General features: G+C 47.3%; 1 protein-coding gene across 7 annotated transcripts in view; it reads left to right on the top strand.

Annotated features, from left to right (window-relative positions):
- The first annotated feature begins 3,140 nt into the window (after positions 1 to 3,140).
- Ilrun (inflammation and lipid regulator with UBA-like and NBR1-like domains) overlaps positions 3,141 to 21,484 on the top strand; it is a 59,224-nt gene continuing 40,880 nt past the window's right edge. For 6 of the 7 annotated variants that reach the window (XM_005084883.4, XM_040732394.1, XM_040732393.1 and 3 more), the window contains exons 1-2: positions 3,141 to 3,511; positions 20,939 to 21,093. In XM_005084883.4, coding sequence (XP_005084940.1) covers positions 3,354 to 3,511; positions 20,939 to 21,093 — 313 coding nt within the window. In that variant the 5' untranslated portion in view covers positions 3,141 to 3,353. The remainder of the gene's footprint in view (positions 3,512 to 20,938; positions 21,094 to 21,484) is intronic. The other variant, XM_005084882.4, reaches the window with a different exon arrangement.

Genomic DNA, 21,484 nt, shown 5'->3' with positions numbered 1-21,484 from the left:
AGGCAGATCTTTTTTTGTTTGTTTGTTTTGTTTTTTCGAGACAGGGTTTCTCTGTACTGTTTTGGAGGCTGTCCTGGAACTTGCTCTGTAGACCAGGCTGGCCTCGAACTCACAGAGATCCGCCTGCCTCTGCCTCCCGAGTGCTGGGATTAAAGGCGTGCGCCACCACCACCTGGCTTGCAGGCGGATCCTTATGAGTTCAAGGCCAGTCTGGTCTACAAAGTGAGTTCCACGACAGGCTTCAAAGCTACACAGAGCAACCCTGTCTCGAAAAACAAGGATTCCCAGAAGCTGGACATGATAAGTCACACCTGTAATCCAAGCAGAGACGTGGACACAGTTTTTTTTTTTTTCTGAAATTCAGATTGTATTTGTCTTTGAATAGTGTTTACTCCACTGGTTTTTATTTCACTATCTGAAGGTGGTAATAGTCATAACCCTGATGTGATCTAGTCTTGAGGGTCGGGTGAGTCAGCCAGCCTGTGAAAAAGCAATGCGTAGCACCACAGTTTCCTTAAGCACAGCCCCCTCCCCCTTACCCTTCCTCCTCTCCAACTTCACCCTGACCGCAGATGAAGCAGGACAGCAGGGTGTGGGCAGATTGGGATGTACTTGGTGAAAAGAACGAAGTAAAATATCATAATAAATCAGACTCTCTTTGGGGCTTTTGGTTTTGCCTTTTAAAATTTTGGTTTTCTTCTCTTTTGGGTTTGCTTGTTACAAAAGAAAAGCCAGTGACTTTTAAAGATTGATGAACATTTAAAAATTATGTATGCGTTTTTTTGTTAAGATTCATTTTTGTTTCCGTATGTGTGCTAGTATGTGCACATGTGTGCAGGCACCTGCACAATCCCGAGAAGGATATTCCGTTCCTGGAAATAAGGGTCACAGGCAGTTGTGAGCTGGCTGATGTGGATGCTGGAACTTACCCTGGGTCCTCGGCAGGAGCAGCAAGCGACCACTGGGCCTCTCTTCAGCCCCCTTCCCTGTGTTTGTGTTTGTTTATTGGTTATTCGAGCCAGGGTTTCTCTCTGTAGCTTTGGAGTTTGTCCTGGCACTAGCTCTGTAGATGAGGCTGGCCTTGAACTCACAGAGCTCTGCCTGCCTCTGCCTCCCAAGTACGCATGCTTAGCTTTGTGAGTGCTGGGGATTCAAACTCATATCCTCACACTCGCTGGGAAGATGAGCCATCTTCCCAGCCTCTTAGCTCATGTTTTCATAGAGGGTCAGGAAGAAAAAGTGAAATAGAATATAGGCCAACTAAAAAAAAAGTCCCGACAGCCTCCAAGAGAAACCCTGTCTCGAAAAACAACAAACAAATACATAAATAAAATAAAAATAAAAAATCCCTCCATACTAACTGAAAGGGCTGTCTCCTCACATTTAGTGCATTGTACAATGATAGTTACATTTTGAATACCCATACTAGGTCTCACTCTTATTTGAGCAATGCATTGTGCTTATATATTGTTACTTTATTATCTAAGTCAACTTAACGGATGGGTCCTATTGTTACAAATAGTTGGCGGGATGAGAATTCAAATCTTTTTTTTGTTTTGTTTTGTTTTGTTTTTACGAGACAGGGTTTTTCTGTATTGTTTTGGAGGCTTTCTGTCCAGCCTGGCCTCGAACTCACAGAGATCCGCCTGCCTCTGCCTCCCGAGTGCTGGGATTAAAGGCGTGCGCTACCAACGCCCGGCCGAGAATTCAAATCTTAAATGTACATGGCCTAAAGCTACCCTCTCCCAAAAAGGATCTCACGCAGCCCCAACTGACCTATATAGCGGACTCCAGCGTTCAACCGGAGCAGGTATTACAGGCCAGTGCCTCCACCCCAGGGCAGAAGATTATCTGCTGGTGCGCATGCATATTAAAGCCAAAGATCGCTGACAGGTGTGTCGTTTATTTTTTGAGGAATTGAACCTGATACTGACTGATTTGGGTAGGCCGCTTATGATTCTCCTTTCTCTGCCATACCCATGAGTCAGCCACCCACCCCCCCTCTAAAAAAAGGAAAGTTATCTCCTGCCCGGTGGTGGTGGTGGTGCAAGCCTTTTAATCCCAGTACTCAATAGAGGCAGAGGCAGACGATCTCTGTGAGTTTAAGGCCAGCCAGGTCTGTTACACTAAGAAACCCTGTTTCCAAAAAATAAAAAATATTAGATTCTCACTATGCAGGCGTGGCTGTCGTGGAATTCACTTTGGAGATGAGGCTGGCATCGAACTCACAGAGATCTGACTGCCTCTGCCTCTAAAGTGCTGGGTGAGACCGGTGCCACCACCCTTAGCTGTCAGCAGATCATCTCTTACCCACCCCCTCCTCCGCCCTTGGTGTATCTGGCAACGGGTGATAATAGACAGAAAAAAACCTTGCTAACAGTGGGCAGATGGGTCTCCCCGCTTTCTAACCCTTCATTTTCAAACGGGGCCTCAAAGGGGTAGTTAGACACCGCACACGGTACACCGGCATGTTTCGTCGTGGATTTTAAAGACAGAACTAGACTGGCTGCATTCTCAGGCGTCGGTCGGCCTGCGTTTTCGGAGGATCGATCGGTCTGGCAGCACCTGTGACTGACGCCTGTAAGAGAGAGGCCGCCCTTATTTTTCCGGGAGAAGCCACGCTGAGGTTGCACAACAACAAGCCGTCGCGATGAAGACAAGGCAGAGGCCAGAGAGCAGGGGTTCACGGCTGTGTCCCCCCGGGAGGGCGTCCTTCCGAAGAAGTGCTTCCAGAGCCGAGGGACCAGAGCCGGCTCGGGGCGGTGCCCTTTACACTTTGACCTTGCCTCGCTCTCGGTCCCTGAGGTGACTTCTGGTGCCCAATCAGCACAGGGGCGGGGTCGCTTGGTCACAGCTGCACATCCCAAGCGCGGAACCCCGCTTCCCTTCGCCTGTCCTCTCCGCCCCGCCCCGCCGCGGTGAGGTCACGCGAGAGACGTCACCGGGTTATGACGTCACTGAGGGAGGGCCTTCGGGAGAGGAAGGGGCGGGGCCCGGGCGGCCCCCGCGCGTGCGCATTGGGCGCGCTGCGTGAGGAGGCGGAGGCGGCTTGTCCTGCGAACCGCGGCTGCGGCGGCGGTGGCGGCGGCGGCGGCGGCGGCGGCGGCGGCGGAGGCGGGCGCTTGGGGGGGGTGGGAGGGGGGGAAGCGCGATCCCAGAGGCCAGCGAGGGAGCGAGCGGCGCGGCGCGCGCAGCCCATGAGGCGGTGAGAGGCCCGGGGCCTGCCTCGGAGCAGCGCGCGCGGCGCCGGCCAGCAGCGGGTCGCCCTTCGTGGGGCCCGGGCGCGGCGGCCGCCCGTGGGGAAGCAGGCCGGGGCGGAGGAAGCTGGGCGTCCGGGCCCCCCCTCCCCCGCCATGGAGGGCATGGACGTGGACCTGGACCCCGAGCTCATGCAGAAGTTCAGCTGCCTGGGCACCACCGACAAGGACGTGCTCATCTCCGAGTTCCAGCGGCTGCTCGGCTTCCAGCTGAACCCGGCCGGCTGCGCCTTCTTCCTGGACATGACCAACTGGTGAGCCGGCCCCACGCGGAGCCAGCCCTGCTGGCAGCCGCCTCGCCGCCCCGAGGGAAGGAACACCCGAGCCCGCCGCTGGCGGGACAGGGCAGGGCCCGGGCCGGAAGGTGGCTGGGGAGTCCGGGCCCGACGAACGTGGGAAGAGGGGAGAAGTCGTAGTCGTGGGATCGAAGCCAAGGCGGTGTGTTCTGGGAAGTCAACAGCCCCAGGGAATGAGCCTTGTGGGGTATTTTTTTTTTTCTTCTAAATAGGTGCGAAGGAACTGGGGGTGACAGGGCTGTGAGGGGACCCGAGGGAGTGTGTTAGGTGCCGGGGGCGAACCCTGCCGGGGCGCGGGAGGGACCTCGGAACTGACACTAGATCGTGTGTGTCTCCGTGTGAGGAGCGATTAGGGGGGAAGAAAAAAAAAAGCAACTTTTTTCGGGGGAGGGAGAGCGCACACAGATGACAATCGGCTGAGCAGGACGAGGAAGGCAGAGTTGTGCCGGGGAGTAGCGAGATCTAGAAGAGGACCCGGAGTGTCAGAAGAGTCTTCAGAAAGTGGAGGAAAGGGGCCGATCTCGGGGGCGGGAACTCCGCGAAGAGACTGGAGTCCTTGGCAGGGGGTTGGTTGGCCTTGGGAGCTTTGACAAGCTTGCTGAATTCAGGGAATAGAGGGAGCGGAGACCGGCTTATTTGACCGAACACCGCTGGAAAAAATGGAGACCGGTGACTTAGGCTGGGGACCAAGGGTTTTGGCTTGTAGTTGCGTTGTACAGACTGAAGTCGGGCAGAAGACTGCCGTACGGTACCGACGTGTTTCTTGGCTCTGACAGCAAGACTTTCCCCCCTGGTGACCAGGTGGAGATTGCTGAGTTCACGCAGGATGAGGGAGGGACTGGAGACAATTAGGCTGTCTTTGAAAGGCTCCCAGGTGAAGCAATTGATCGGGATTTGGGAGAAAAGCAAGGAGGTGCGCGCCCTTTGCCCTGTGTTGGGCATTTGGTGCCCTGACTGGTAGAGCAAACTCCCGTTTATTTCCATGTTCACCAAATGCTTCAAGCAGTGCCTGAAAAGACGTTAAGTTTGGGTTTTTATCCCACTCCTTGCCTGCCTCTCCCCCATGCTTATTTATTTGTAGATGAGCGCCATGGGTGGAGTGCACGTTTGTCTTTATTTTTGTGATTACGTGTTAGTATGTGCTTGTGTGTGCAGGTTCTTCTGGAGGCCAGAGGCATCAGATTCACTTGGGCTGCAGTCAGGGGAGCTGTGAGCTGCTAGTAGTCAGGGGTACTAGGAACTCGACTCAGGCAAGAGCCGTGTGTGTGTGTGTGTGTGTGTGTGTGTGTGTGTGTGTGTGTGTATTTAGCTGCCAAGCTCTCTCTCCAGCTCCTCTGATTGTACCCCAGGATCATAGTTAACTTTCTGAGCACCCACCAGCTGACCTTAAGTCGCTGAACTCTGGAGACAGAAGCAGGCAGGTATCTGAGTTGAAGCCAGTCTGGTCTACGTAGGAAGTTCCAGGCCACACAGGGGAGCGCGTGATGAAGTAGAATGACAGGCTATTGACTAGAGTGGGTATTGCCCTAGTGTAGTTTCTGAGAGCTCTGTCCTCTGAGAGTTCTCCTGCCAGCCCGCGTCCCATGTCCTAGCGCCTTTTCCTCTTGTTTAACTAGGAAGCCTGGCGTGTTGTTGACAGTGTAAGTTTCTAGTTCACTCACTGGTGTTTGGTTTGTTTGACACAGAGCCTCCACTGCATTTCAGGCTAGCCTCAGACATGCCTGGATCCTTAGTCTCTTGAGTGCTGCTGGGATTATAGATGTGAGCTGTCAGGCCCAGCTACGTTTTTAGTGCTGCCAGTGTTTATTATTTAATTTTAGTTTATTACTACAGTTTAGTACTACAGTTATTCTGACTGAAAGACCAACTTAGTCTTATACGCTTGAGGGGTCTGTACCATCTAAGGTTGTTGCCGGGTTTGTGAAAAGTGAGGAACGCATGAGGCACCGTGGCTAAGAAAAAGTAACCCAAGAACCTGCTTCCCTAGCCAGGTGATAATGCGCCTTTAATCCCAGCACGGAGGGGTTGGGGGGGATCTCTTTGAGTTTGAGGTCAGCCTGGTCCTACAGAGTGAGTTCCAGGACAGCTTAAGTTAACACAGAACTGGGGTGGGGGGCCAAAAAATCTGACTCCAAAAAGTTGACCTGTGACCTCCATACACCTGCATGCAATATTCACACAAAGTAATGATGAATAAAGGTGGCGGGGTTTCTGTTTTGTCTCTGTTATGTGGTCTGGCTGTCCTGGGATCCCCTGTGTGGATCAGACTAGCCTCAAATCTGCAAGAGGTCTGACTGCTTCTGCTTCCCAAATGCTGGGAATAAAGACGTGAGCCACAACCCCCCCCCTTTTTTTTCTTAACTAAAAAAAAAAATCCAAGTTCTTAAAACACCACTAACAAAACAAAGCCAAAGACCACACCACTAAACTGCATTTAAGATATGTACTCAGAACCAGGGGTAGTTGTGCATACGGTAATCCCAGCACTTGGAGGCCGAGGTAGGCCGACTGCTGAGTTCAAGGCCAGGCTGGTCTACAGAGCCAGTTCTGGGACACCAGGGCTACCCAGAGAAACCCTGTCTCAAAAAAGCCAAAATCAACAACAACAATAACAACAACAAAATCAAAGACTTTATTAGATAAATAATGCACAACATTCTTTAACATTAATGAACAGATGGAAGGTGAGAAATAATGTGTCATTCAAGTCTTCAAAATGACATAGGTGTGTAAGACGTGAGATACAGACAGAAGGTGGCACGCAGCAGTGCTGAGACCGTGAACCCCTAACCAGTAAAGTTGCAGCACACTTAATAGCTTACAAACCATTGTTTTAAAGTGAAGGTCCCAAATCTTCTAAGATGAAATCCAAACTGAGATTATACTGTTGCTTTCAAAAGTATTTATTTATTTATTTATTGGTTTTTCGAGACAGGGTTTTTCTGTATTGTTTTGGAGGCTGTCCTGGAACTTGCTCTTGTAGACCAGGCTGGTCTCTGAACTCACAGAAATCCACCTGCCTCTGCCTCCCGATTGCTGGGATTAAAGGCGTGCACCACCACCACCCTGCTCAAAAGTGTTTGTATTGTTGTTGTTCCCAGAAAAGCTGACCAATGGGACTTTTTGGTCGTGTGTATTTATCATCTACTTCCTTCTTTTCTTTGTTTGAATAGGGGCTTACATAGTCTAGGTTGGATTAGAGCCCCTGATCTCCCTGCTTCCGTATTCCAGATGCTGGGATTCAGGTGTGTGTCCTTCCTGTCCAAGAAATGGTTTGGTTTCTTGTTTTGAGACAGGGTCTCACTTTGTAGACCTGTTGGTCTGGAACTCAGAGATTCTCCTTGCCTCTGCCTCCCAGTGTTGTAGTTGGTGTATACCACCACTCTGAGCTCTCTTTTGAAGATTTTTTTTTTTTTTTTTTGGTTTTTCGAGACAGGGTTTCTTTGTATTGTTTTGGAGGCTGTCCTGGAACTAGCTCTGTAGACCAGACTGGCCTCGAACTCACAGAGATCCGCCTGCCTCTGCCTCCCAAGTGCTGGGATTAAAGGCGTGGGCCACCAACGCCCGGCTGAAGATTTTTTTTTTAATTACTGTTTTTACAGAGCGTTTTTCTAGTCCTTATTTTAGCTGCCAGAAATGGTGCTGGGATCGGTAGAACTTCCTCTTCACTAACATCAGTAGTGACTTTTGCTACGTGAGGTGAGCAAGCTCACTGAAGCTGGGGGTGCCACGCTCAGGGTTAGAGCAGCTGCAGATCATCCGTGATACTCTGGGCTCAACCCCAGCACCAAACTAAATGGAATGTTTTGTGCATTAGTTACAATTTTCTATTGGTGCACCTTTTTTCAGACATGCTGGTGGGCACTGAATAAAGAATCTGTAGGAGACTAGCTGTGATGATACACTTAATTCCAATCTGAAAGAGGCAGAGGCAGGCAGATTTCTGTGCAGCCTGGATTACATAGGGAGTTCCAGGACAGCCAGGGCTACATACTGAGACCCTGTCTCAAAAAGTAAATAAATAAGAGGGCTGGAGAGATGGCTCAGACATTAAGAGCACTGACTGCTCTTCCAGAGGTCTTGAGTTCAGTTCCCAGCAACCATATGGTGGCTCACAACCCATAACGAGATCTGGTGCCCTCTTCTGGCCTGCAGGAATACATGGAGGCAGAATGTTGTATACATAATAAATAAATCTTAAAAAGAAATAAAAGAATTTGTAGGTGATCAGTTGTCTATCATCTATCACGTGGAAGAACGAGGAAGGATGCTCACCACCAAGGTTTATGTCAGTCAGGGCTAAGTGAATCCTTGTCCTGTATTCTCTCTCTCTCTTTCTCTCAATGAAATTTACCATATTAGATAGTTGGGGTTTTTTTGGGGGGGGGTTCTTGTTTTTTTTGAAACAGGGTTTCTCTGTATTGCTTTGGAGGCTGTCCTGGAACTCGCTCTGTAGACCAGGCTGACCTTGAACTCAGAGAGATCCACCTGCCTCTGTCTCAAGAGTGCTGGGATTAAAAGTGTGCGCCACTAATGCCTGGCCCTTAACTAGTTTTGAACGTACAATCTGGTGTTAAATAGCCTATAACTCCCATTCTCTAACACATTCTTTTGCTTATGTGTTCAGGTGATGTTTTAGTATAAATACCTCTGTGTGTGTGTGTGTGTGTGATACGATTCTCTATGTAGCCCTGTCTGTCTGTCTTGGAACTCTGTAGACCAGTCTGGCCTCTGCCTCACAGAGATCTACCTGCCTCTGCCTCCCAAGTGCTAGGCTCAAAGGTGCGCACCACCATGCCTGGCAGCAGTTTATTTGAGATGATCTTAACTTAGGAGTTGTCCCTGGACTGATATGTGATTTGGCCATTTTTAAGTTTATTTTATATATCTATCTGCATGAACACGTTTATGCTAGAAAATGGCATCAGATTCCACTATAGATGGATGGGAGCCACCATGTGTTTTGCTGGAATTGAACTCAGGACCTCTGGAAGAGCAGGCAGTGCTCTCAACCCCTGGCCATCTCTCCAGCCCTTCAGTAGTCATCTTTAAAAATATGTGAGTCAGGCTGTCAGTCTTGGTGGGGTATCCCTGAAATCCCTGATGATGGGATTCAGATCAAGGTCTTGGCCGGCTGTTTGAGACCTACTTCAACTCTCCCCTCCCAAAAACAGCCACAAAGAGCCTGCGTGCTGTGGTGAAGCAGGCACTCACTGGGTGTGTGTTTAGCATGTGTGAGACCCTGAGTTCAATTCCCAGCATCAAGAGAAGAAAAGTTTGCTAAACACTATTGTCAGAAATGAACCTGAGAAGATTGGGAGTTGTTGCTCTAAGTTTTCTTTTACATTTATTTTCAAGTAGCACTTAAAATGTGGGACTCGGGCTAGAGAGATGGCTCAGTGGTTAAGAGCACTGACTATTCTTCCAAAGGTCCTGAGTTCAATTCCCTGCAACCACATGGTGGCTCACAACCACCTTGAATGAGCTCTGATGTCCTCTGCTGGCATGCAGGCAGAAGATTGTATACATAACAAATAAATAAAATAATTTAAAAAATGTGGGACTCTTGGTATAATAGAACCTTATAGCTTATAAATAGAGTATGTTTATTTTAGGGTTTTTGTTTTGTTTTTTGGTTTTTTGAGACAGGGTTTCTCTGTGTAGCTCTGGCTGTCTTGGAGTTCACTCTGTAGACCAGGCTGACTTCCAACTCAGAGATCCTCCTGCCTCTGCCTCCTGAATGCTGTGATTAAAGGCGTTGGATACCACCACCCAGCTGCTATCTTGCTGAAAATGTTTACACTGTGCTGTTACCAGAGGGTTTATATTTCCAATCACAGGTGGTTTCTTTACACCTCCCATCCACCACCAACCCAAAGTTCATATTGTATGCAGCAACAAAAGCTAACCACCATGGAATATTTTTAAAGTATTTTTATTATTTTAAATTATGTGCATGTTTGTGTATCCGTTTTGTCTTATGTACCTGTGAGTGCAGGTGCCCATGGAGGCAGAGGCGTTGGACCCCTGGATCTAGAGTGGTAGGTAGTGAGGCACCCAGTGTGGGTGCCGGGAACTGAACTTGGGTTCTCTGAAAGAGAAGTGAGCTCTGTGACCACTGAGATATCTCACCAGCTCCAGTCACCAAGCATCAGTGCAAAAGGAAAGCAGGAGACTGTCGTGTGATACCCAGGGAGATCCCTGTGTCTACACTTCAGTTACCAGTAGAGTCTAAGCGCAGTGCAGGGTGTGCAAAGATTTGTGTGGATAGGGATGATGAGGTCTTGGGTGACAAGTGTGGAGTTGATTGTTTTTGGTATAGAATATTGGTAAGGTGGTGATGTTAAGAATGTGGAAAATCACTGTCATAAAATTAACTGTTTTGTTTTGAGGTGATCCTGCTGTGTGACCCTTTCTGGCCTGGAGCTTTCTGTGTGACCCCAGCTGGCCTGTCCCCTCCTGCCTCTCTGTACCTCAAACCTTGCTGAGGTCACAAGTGTGAGCCAGCAGGCCTGGTGAAGTCACCCCCAGTGTGCTCAGGGTGCTTTACAGCAGTTACCCCAGAGGCAGCTGCAGTCTTTTCGCAATTGCCCCACTCCCTCCCGTCCAGGCCCCCACCACCATCGCTGGCAACTGCCCTCAGTTCTGATACCTCAGATGGAACTCGTCTATAAATAGAACGATAAAATATTTGACCTTTTGTGTCTGGCTTCTTTCTTCCTTTCTCCCATCTCTGCTTGTCCTGTCTTCTCTCTTCCTTTCCCTTCCCTTCCTAGCTTCATGCATGCTGAGTGAGCACCAAGTGTCTGAGCTGTATCCCAGCCCGTGTCCAGCCCTGCTTTGACCTAGCATGCTCTTTTCAGGGCAGCCATGTCACGTCAGTGCTTGGTTCCACTCTTTACCTGCTGGAGTGTCGCAGGTGCTCCTGCTCCTGCCTGCTGTGAATAGTGCTGTTTGGAGTGTGTAACTATGTTTGAGCGCCTGTTTCAGGTCAGTGTGGAAAGCTCCCAGCGGGATTGGTAGGTTCTAACAGTCTTTTCAGTGGCGGATTTTACATTTCTACAAGTGATGAATGAGAGTCTGTCCTCGTTGCTCCACATCTTCAGCAAGACTGTTTTGTTTTGTTGAGACAGGGTTTCTCTGTTTAACGGCTCTGGCCATCCTGGAACTCACCAGGCTGGCCTCGAACTCACAGAGATCCACCCGCCTCTGTCTCCTGAGGGCTGGGATTAAAGGCGTGCCCCGCCACTGAGTCTTAAAATTGTGTTTATTACACTTTCAACTATTTGGGGGATGGTTGTCCCATGTGCCTTATAACTTCATTAACTCACATCTAACACAGATCAAAGCATCAACCTCTGTTGTGTCTGTACTGAATATGTACAGACTTAAGTTTTAAAAAATATCTGCCAGGTGGTGATGGTGCACGCCTTTTATCCCAGCACTTGAGAGGTAAAGGCTGTCAGTTCTCCAGGTTCGAGACCAGCCTGATCTACAAAGTGAGTTCCAGGACAGTCAGGGCTACACAGAGAAACCCTGTCTTAAAAACAAAACAACAACAAAAACCTAATAAATTCTGTAAATGGCTACATAAACAATTCATTTCAGAAAAGGCCAGTAATGAAATCCAATCCTCAGTGTCTGGGCTGGTTCAGGGCTGCTCCCCTTCTAGATGGAAACCCGAGCCTGCAGGTGTTTAGGTGCTTCCGGAAGGTGACACAGTGCTCCCATCATTAGGAAGCCTCATCCACGCTCCCTTCTAGCCCATGGACACAGTCAGAAGCCGAGGTTAGCGTCTGCTGTAAGCGAGGCACCTAGGGAGGTTGGAGATGACTCAGTGGTTAAAAGCACTAACTTGTATATTGTGGAGAACCTGGGTTCAGTTCCCAAGACCCACAGTAGCTCACAGCCATCTGTAACTCCAGTCTCAGGGGATCCAGTGCCCACTTTTGGCCTCCTAGAGCACCAGACATACACATGTTGCATAGATGTATACACATGCAGGCCAAACACTCAAACACACAGAAGATAAATTGATTTTTGTTTTTTTTTTTTGAGACAGGGTTTCACTGTGTATCCCTGGCTGTCCTGGAACTCACTCTGTAGATCAGACTGGCCTTAAACTCAGAGATCCTGCTTCTGAGTGCTGGAATTAAAGGTGTACACCACCACAACCTGGCAGAATTTTTTAGTTTCTAACTATTATAAAATCTCTGCTGACTTGTCTAATCTCTCTCATTTGTTCAGGATAGAAAAGATAGGCACCCCTCTCCCATGGACACTTGCTTTGAGAACCTCTCTATGTATTCCTGGCTGGTCTAGAACTATGTGGACACTATGCAGATTTCCTGTGTAGAGGCTGGTCTGGAATTGGCAGTCATCTGCCTATAGTTGCTGGGGTTGCAAATCTGTACAGCAGCATCAAGCTCCTATTTGTAGGGGTGGCCAAGGTTTCATGTATCCAAGACTGGCCTTGAACTACTGATCACCCTGCCTAATTTACAGCCCTGGGATTATCGATGCGCCACCGTATCTGGTTCTGGGGAACGTTCCAGGTTGTCTCCTTGAAGGGTGTTGCAGTTGTACTGAGGTAGTGAGAGCCTGCTCTCTGTGAAGCGTAAACCAGTCACCTTTGCCAGGTGTGTTCGTCTGTCAGGTAAAGTTGTTGATTGCGTTTGCATTCCTTGGTTGCTGGTGTAGTCAGTGCTTTGTCAGGTAAGGTGGCTATTGGTTTTCTTCCCTTTTTCATTCTGCCCCCACCCCACCCCTTTTGAGTCAGTCTTTTGTAGCCTGGGGCTGGCTTGAACTCACAGTAGTTTGGGACTCCTGATCCTCTTGTCCTCTACGATCTCCAGTGTGTTCTGTCAGATGTAGTTGACTTTCTTACACACCCATAAAAAATACAAAATGAACCCTATCAGTGTACTGATCACCTACCTGCATTTCAAAAATCATTAGAAGTTTGCTTTTTTTTTCTTTTGCCCCAGAAATTTTTTGTTTTGTTATTTGTTTTTTCAATGTTAATAGGTTTAATGTATGTGGGTGTTTTGTCTGTTTGTATGTCTGTGCACCATGTGTTCTTTTATTTTAAAAAAAGATGTATTTTTTTTTTATGTGTATGGATGTATCCCAGGGTGTTAGTAGAGGCCACAAGGCCTCAACAGCCCTGGCTGGGGCTGGAGTTACTAGTGTCTGGACTGCTTGATCCAGAGACTGTACCTGTTCCTGTTTCCATTGGTTGTTTGTGTTTTCTGTGACTTGTGTGAGGTAGTTGCAGCTGTATCCAGTGTTCAACTTCTCTCCGAACTTGTCTTTTTTCACCCCTCCTTGATGAAATATGTAGGTTTGGTGATATAGCTGGGTGACAGAAATGTACTTTAGTTTCTGCAAGTCCCTTAAATCAGTTTCTAGCATTTTAGGGAGCTTCGCCAGGGCCATGCAAGTTAAATGCTGTACCACTGAGCTACATTCTCTCCCCTTAATTTATCCACTTTACTAGGGATAATAGTGTTTTAGGGCATGGTGTGGCATCCCATAGGTTCGTACTGTGTGTGATCAGCTCAGGCCAGTTGGCCTAAGGAACTGACACTTAGCATTTCTTGTTGGGCACTTTCACAGTCCTCATCAAGATAATTCTGGAATACTCTGTTAGCACTGGATTTGTAATTCATTATTAGAATAGTCTCAACATGCACAAGGCCCTGGGTTCAATTCCCATGAAATTGATATTAAAAAATTGTCAGCATTAGAAGTTTTTCCCTCTGTTGAGTTTGTCTTTTAACTTTTCTTTTGCGTTTGTAGCCCTCTGTATGGATTTTTCTTTAATGATATCTTGCCCTCTTTTGGTTTAGTGCTGGGAAATAAATCTAGTCTTTCTTTTTTTTTTTTTTTTTGACTTTGTGCTTTTCCTTTCATGCTTAAACCCTATATCCATCCCCACCTGTGAGGTATATAAACAAATACCCAATACCCCAGGCTGGCCTTGAGCTAGCTCTGTAACCAAGAATAACTTGGGGCTTCTGAATACACCCCCAACCCCGCCTGGGATTACATGTGTGCACCAGCATAATGGGCTTTATGTAATGTGAGGGATAGAACCCAGGGTTTTGTGCATGCTAGGCAAGCACTCTTTAACAGAGCTACATCCCCAGATAAGGCTTTTATAGTAGCTGGTATTATTTAGGAACCTGACAAGTCAATATGATGTAACTTTTAGTGGTTAGGCAGTGAGATGGTTGATACTGTTCACTTGACGAGATATAAAATCACCTAAGAGATGATTATGCAGGCACAACTGGGAGGGGTTCTAGCTAATACTAATTGAGACATTCCAGATTGTCCTGGATGATGTGGGAAAACCACCAGTTCCCTTCTGTTCCCAAAGAGAACCCTGAAAAAGCCATCCTTGAGAACTGTTTGCTTGTTTGTTTTGAGACTGGGTCTCACTGTGAAGTTTAGGCTGGCTTTTATCTTGCCTCTAGTGCTGTGATGACAGGCTTGTATGTCTGGGTACCCTGACTTGGAGTGTGTGTTAACAGCCATTTAACTGCTTTTTGATTCTCAGCCATTAATGTGTGTTGGGGTTGCTGTTCTTCTAGGGCCTGGTGAGTTCTGTGTCCCCAGATCCTCTCTTGTGCAACCATGCACCCCTCTCCAGTTCCAAGAAGGGGCTGACCATGTGACTCTGTGTTGGCCTTAAATCTGTGTTAGTCCTCCTGCTCCATCTCCTCTGCTGCTGAGATTACAGGTGTGAGCCACTACCACCAGCACTGGCTTTTGTGTGTGTGTGTGTGTGTGTGTGTGTGTGTGTGTGTGTGTGTGTGTGTGTGTGTGTTTTGTTTTTTTGTTTTTTGAGACAGGGTTTCTATGTGGCTTTAGAGGCTGTCCTGGAACTCACTCTGTAGACCAGGCTGGTCTTGAACTCACAGAGATTCGCCTGCCTCTGCCTCCGCCTCCCGAGTGTACCACCACTGCCCAGCCAGCACTGGCTTTTTTGCATAATCTTTTGCTGTCCTGGAGATAGTGATTTTCCTGATCTTTGATTTGCTTGGTCTTCTAGGTGTTTTTGTTGGATTTTTTTTTTGTTTTTTGTTTTTTTTTTCTAATTAAATTATCCTAGTTTCTTCCAGGTATGTAATTTCTTTTCAGTATTATCAGATACACTTAAGTGTTCTGTCAGCCTCCCTTTTTTTCCTAAAAAAAAAAAAAAGTATTCTACAGAGTGAGTTCCAGAACAGCCTCCAAAACCCTGTCTCGAAAAAAAACTTCAACCATCATGCTTGGGTTTAGAGAAGGAGAGAGCCATACTCCAACTCCAAAGCCATTCACATTATATGTCTATAGAGAAAAATGAAACATTTGGGAAGATTTGCGAAATTTTATCCTCTTGTAAACGTGATATACCAATAGACCAATTTACTCTTTTTTGGGGGCAATTTTTCTAGATGATTTGTCGTTTTTCTTCAGATGTCTCATTTGTCCAGTGGTCTCTGGATTCCTTAGCTGGATACCTTTATTCTTCTGAAAAGACAAAAAATAAAACCCTTCCCCAACCCTAAACTTTGGGGCGGTTCTCCTTTGGCAAGTTATATGTGTCAAATGAAAAACACTTGTTAGTTTACAGGTCAGGTTAGATTCAACGGCCGTGCTGCTTGATGGGCAAACTTCCTCAGCTAGGTTCATGGGTCTCCCTGTGTCGTGTTTCCTACTTTCTCAGCACTAGGATCTATTATGGGATCCAGTGTGTGTTAAGATATTTAAAAAATACCAAGCACAAAAGTTCTTTGTTTTTATTTAGAAAACAGCTCTTTAGCAGCTTAATTGCAGATTTATGTTATCATAACATAACTTTTTGTTTCTCTGTATAACTCTGGCTGCCCTGGAACTCACTCTGTAGATCAGGCTGGCCTCGAACTCAGAGATCCACCTGCCTCTGCCTCCCGAGTGCTGGGATTAAAGGTGTGTGCCACCACTGCCCAGCATATAACTCTATTTTAAACTGTCTGAATTTCATGAAAACCAGAACTGTGAGAAGCGCTGTTTGAACTGTATGCTCTGTGTTGTCCTCCTGGGGCATTTTCATGTCTCCCATGGCGCAGTGTCCCAGCATTTCCAGAAACAGTAATCACCATAGACACAGCAATTGTAAATCATTTCAGGAAATCAAATCCAGGGACCAAAACAAGAAGTTACCCTAAGCATTCACTTTTGATGGAAATGTGAGTTCTTGGAAGCCGTGGTCCGAGACGGAAGTGACTCAGCAGAGAGCAGCCTCATGTCAATAGTACTCAGTTTGCCTTTGTAGTACTAGTGTTTTCTTTTGAGGGGAGCACACACCACATACCTTGTGTTAGCTTTTTGCACTGCAGTAAATTAGTACAGCAATGTAGCTTCCATGTGCGAATTTATCTTTCTGATAGTTATGTAGGTCAGCAGCCTGAACCTGGTCTGACTGAGCTAGAGTGGAGGGTTTCCCTTCTGGGGATCCTGCTTCCAGAGCCACAGGCGTTGTTGGCTGTGGCTCCGCTTCTCCATCTTCCTGCCATCTGTCTCTTGAAGCTAAAGTGAACACAGGGCGTGGCTAGATAGTCCAGGGTGGTTTGTGTTTGAAGGTTGCTGATGAGTAGCTGTAATTTCCGTACAGTGTGCTTTGGCATGTGGGTCTGAGGGCAGAGGGCAGACTGGGGTAAAGGGTAGAGCACAGTGGCAGGAGCTGCACAGCCGGTGACACTGCCGGCTCTGACTGTGGAGCCGTGAGTTATGTAATTGAATGACTCTGCTTTATGCTTAGTGGTTTCATGTTTGTTTTTGCAGTACTAGGGTTAAATCTAGGGCTGCATGCATCTTGAGCACTCTACCCCTGAACTGTTTCCTCAGCCCAATAAAAGTGTCTTTTTACATTTTTCTCTTATGCCTTTCCTGCGCGTGTATGCGTGTGAATACATGGTAGCCACAACTGCATGTGGGAGCCAAGGAAGGTTTGTTCAGGGGTCAGGTTCCGTCGAGCCCCTCCCCCCTGTTGGTTCTGGTGATGGAACTCAGGTTGTCAGCCCTGGCAGCAAACACCTTAACCAGTGAGCCATCTTTCCAGACCCCTCCATACTCTCTTTGCTGTTTTGGGATCAGGGTCTCATACTGTGGCTCAGGTTAGTTCTCAGGCACTTTGGGTCTATGCAGTGTTGGACCCTCCCCACTTTCCACTGGTCCTATGGTGTTTTTACCGTACTGAACACTGTTGCTGCCTGGAAACACTGAGAACTCTGCAGTTGGGGCTCAGTCAGAGCCAGTGTTCTTCCTTTCCCATGGCCAGCCGCAGAATGCACTGTTTGGAGTGCACATGCTGTCACTGAACTGGAACTCTTTGATTGGTCTTGCTCCGGCTCTGCCCAGGGCACCGATCTAAGTGACTGGAACCCTGAGGAGGTATGCAGCCATGCCTGGTGGCCTCAGTCAACCTTCTGCCTTGTCTCTGGAAAATGATTTGCTCTGTCACCTCCCTCCAACCTCTGATCAGCATTCAGTTCACTCCTTTGATTGTAAGTTTGAACTTTAAGAGTGTTCTTAGTCTTTTCCTGGCCGAGTTACCTGTCCCAAGCAGGTAAGGTTGAGCAGTTTTCCTTGCTCTGGCTGTGGACTGAATTGGGGTGCATGGGAGGGGTTTGATGAAGGGAGTGTCTGCCTAGCAAGAAGCGTGGCTGACTTGCCCTTGGTGTTCCTTGTCCAGGCCAGGGCGGCCTGACCTGATGGCACACTCAGGATGAGATAGGACACAACTGCTGTGAGAGTTGTCTCAGTGTGCAACACTTCATCCCGCCCACAGCAGAGGACACTGCAGGTTGCTTGTAAGAGGGCGACAGAAAATCAGCCTTTAGGAAAACCAGACACAGCTCACATAAAATGTTTCAATTGAGCAAAGTGAAAACTAAGTGCACTTGTCTTTCACTTTATTTTCATCCTGAAGGTCAGGGCTGATGGCCATGTGCTTCTGGGGCTGTCTGTGGCCACTTCAGCCTTAGCCACATATGTGTGGCTTTGATCATTGTCATCTACAAAGGAAACTGCTGGAAAGACTAAAGTCCAAGCCTTTGTATGCAGCAGTGGGTGAACAGGTGCAGTTTGGCTCCATGTAAGTTTCACCAGGCACACAGAACAGGCATGCAGCTGGGGGTGTAACCCCAGTCCTTACTGTTTACTGTGACCTGCCACCATCACGTGATGCTTGCTCTAAGTATAGCCTGCCTTTCTGGCAGTGGCACACACCTGGAGCAGCAGGCATGGAGGCCCTAGCCAGAAAGTGTCTGCTTCTCCTCGGTGTACGCCACAGTTGTGGACTGTCCAGCTTGTTTCCTGCCGTTCTTGTAAATGGTACAAGCAGCCCGCTGGCTCCTTGGCTCAGAGTTGCTGATGCGGAGAAGCTTAAGGTTGGCCTGTTGTCTGCTGTGGGAACTGCTGAGGAGCTCACTGACAGAAGACCAGAAGAGCCCTTTAGTATCATTTCAGAAGTGCCTCGATCTCTAATGGACATAGCTTGTTTAAACAGCCTTGTGGCTTTTGGTTTCTGGCACTGGAGAACTGAGCCAGCCCTGATGGGATGTTGTTCGGTTGGGGAAGACTCTGGAAAGAAACTGCAAATATTCCTTTGCTTTCTCCCTTTCCCTTTTTTGTTTTGAGACAGGGTTTACAGGCCTGTGTACTAACCCAGCTTACCAGTAGTGCTTGTTGAGGGTTAGTGTGTATGCGTGCTGGTTTGTGCGGGGGCCACAGGTGGTAGGATGGCTGTCGGTCTCCAGCTTTTGCTTTGTTTTTAGATATGGTCTCATTATGTAGCCCTAGAATGTATGAAAATTGCTCTGTAGACCAGGCTAGTCTTGAACTTAGAGATCTAACCTCCTCTGCCTCCCAAATACAGGGATTAAAGGTGTGCCACCACACCCAGGCCTCCCCAGGTTGGTTTTAGAGACAAGCTCTTGCACCTTGAGTTCTCCAGATGGCTAGACATCCTAACCCATGAACTCCGAGGCCCTCCTGCTTCTGCCTTCCACGCTAGCTTTGCCTCAAGTGCTAGGGGTCCAGATTGACACCCTCCTTGCGCACGAATCGCTCTTGTTAAAATTGAAAGATGGCCTGAATGTTCATCTGTGCACCACATGCCTGCCTGGTGCCCTCAGAGGTCAGAAGGAGGGTTGGGTGGGTGTGAGCTGCCATGTGGGTGCTGGGAATTGAACCCCAATTCTCTGTAAGAGCAAGAGTGCTTGACCACTGAGCCCTTTATCACCCTACCCACCCCAGTAGCTCTTACACAAGTAAAACAAAGTAGTCACTCCTTATTTATTTACTTATTTTGGATTTTTCAAGACAGGGTTTCTTTGTGTAGGCTTGGCTGTCCTGGAACTAGCTATGTAGAACAGGCTGGCCTCACAGAGATCCACCTGCCTCTGCTTCCCGAATGCTGAGGTTATGGTGTGTGCCACCATTGCTCAGCTGGTCACTTAATAAGAATGTTTTTTTTTTTTTAAAGAGTCTGCATATTTAGCTAAGGCTGGCTTCAAACTGTAATCTTCTTATCTCATCCTCCTGGGTGCTTATAGGCTTGAACCACCACACCCAGCAAAGAGAAAAACATTTTAAAATGTCAGCAAGATATAAAAAGTTGGCAGAAATCCAGCACAGTGAAGAAACACTGACCATCAATCAGCAGGGAAGCAGGTGCTATCTGTCATACATGCAGTGCGAACACTGTTCTCTATCTTTTTATTGTAGCAAGTTTATATCCAACAATAAAAATACAAATATCCTCTCAGAAGTATCACATAAAGGAATTTATTCTATAATATCTAATATACAAGGTGAAGTATGTTTAAACTGTGGGAAAGTTGAAGGTTAGAAACACTTAGTAGTTGATTGGCTTATGACTACAGCTATGACAGACTACTCACCACTGACAGAAATATCTTCAAGACCCGGTGTCCTCTGCCTCCCAGTGTCCAGTACTCAGGAGGCAGAGGCAGGAGGATCTCTGAGTTTGAGGCCAGCCTGGTCTACAGAGTGAGTTCCAGGACAGCTTCCAAAACAATACAGAGAAACCCTGTCTTGAAAAACTAAAAAAGCAAAAACAAACAGACAACAACAAAATACCCAGTGTCAAGGTAATAAAGCTGTGTGCATCTAGATGCTTTGGAGAAATGCTGTCCCGATGTACAGGTGCTGAGGGAAGGGGTAGCATGCTTTAGTTCCCACTGTACATTGCAGATGTTGTACCATATGCATGGGTGCTTTTCCAAAAAAGTCAGCCAATAGAGTACTTTAAAAGTGGAACTCTAGGGCCTGGCATTGGTGGTACATGTCTTTAAGCCCAGCACTCGGGAGGCAGAGGCAGTAGGATCTCTGTGAGTTCAAGGCCAACCTGGTCTAGAGTGAGTGCCAGGATAGGCTCCAAAGCTACAGAGAAACCCTGTCTCAAAAAAAAAAAAAGTGGAACTAGGCCATGAAGATGGCTCAGTGAGTAGAGATACATGCCACCAAGCCTTATGACTTGAGTCTGATCCCCTGGAATCACATGGTTGAGTGAGAAAGCTGACTCCCACGGGGTGTTCTCTGATCTCCATGTGTGCACCATGGCGTACACACACCTGCACTTATACATGCATAGCAGGTTTTCTTTGGGGCCACCAACCAACTTCCAAATCATGAATGACATGGAGACTTAGTTATGAGTGCTGGTTCTTGTGCTTGTTCCCCTAGCTCTTATTGCTTAATTTAACCTGTTTCTTTTCATCTACGTTTTGCCTTTGGGTTTTTTACCTTTCTTTGTTCTGTATGTCCTACTTTCCTGCTTCCTCCATGTTTAGCTGGCTGGAGGCTGCCCTGGCCCGCCCGCCCTTTGTTCTTTTCCCCTTGTTCTCTTCTCTCCCTTCAAGCCTAGATTCCTCCTCCTGCTTATTATCTGTCTGTCAGCCCCGTCTATCCCTCAGCTGCCTAGCTTTTTATTAGTTCAGGTGCCTTAAGCAGGCAAAGCAACATATCTTTGCATGGTTAAACAAATGCAGCATAAATTACAAAAACAGCATAAACAAATGTAACACATCTTTGCCTAGTTAAAGTAAAATTCCACAGAAGTAGTGGTTTTTACACTGCAGCATCATCAAGGAAAAGGACACATAAGTTTGTGGGTCCTGCTTTTCTAATTGTTTCTGAGCAGTGATCAGTGAAAGCTTGCAGGTGGATCTCTGAGTTCGAGACCAGCCTGGTCTACAGAGAGAGTTCTAGGACAGGTTCCAAAGCAATACAGAGAAACCCTGTCTCAAAAAAAGCAAATAAATAAATAATAATAAAATAAAAAGAAAATCCTTTAGGCAGAACTGACGTCTTTTGTCTTTTTATCTTTAGGAACTTGCAAGCAGCAATTGGCGCTTACTATGACTTTGAGAGCCCAAATATCAGTGTGCCCTCTATGTCCTTTGTAAAAGATGTCACCATAGGAGAAGGGGAGTCTATACCTCCTGATACTCAGTTTATAAAAACATGGCGGATCCAGAATTCTGGTAAGTGTGCAGTGGGAATTTCTACGTTGATTGGTTTTTTAGTTGGTGGTGGTTGTTGTTTGTTTTTTTAATAGAATGAGAAGGGAATGGCTATGATGCCCTGACTGAGCCTTTTCTTATACATAGTGTATAATTTCTTATACTGGCTCAATGACCAGACGCCAGTGAACTATCTCAGATGGGAAGAAGGCTTAGTCTGCTGCTGCATCCAGACACAATCTAACACTCATTTGCTACTAGACACTAGGCCTGTGTGTGGTAGAGTATTGTTTCCCCATGAAGTTCTCCATGATGTCACTTCTGATCTCATTAACACTCATCCTCCCCAGCAGCCAGAGAAGGTGCCTCCTTGACTCGAGCAGGGTGTTGGGAAGAGTTCTTTTCTGTGCAG

Source organism: Mesocricetus auratus, unplaced genomic scaffold (genome assembly GCF_017639785.1).
Source record: "Mesocricetus auratus isolate SY011 unplaced genomic scaffold, BCM_Maur_2.0 Super-Scaffold_100027, whole genome shotgun sequence".
Lineage (NCBI taxonomy): Eukaryota > Metazoa > Chordata > Mammalia > Rodentia > Cricetidae > Mesocricetus > Mesocricetus auratus.
The sequence above is the reverse complement of the archived record's forward strand: the minus strand, read 5'-3'. Positions and strand labels throughout refer to the sequence as shown.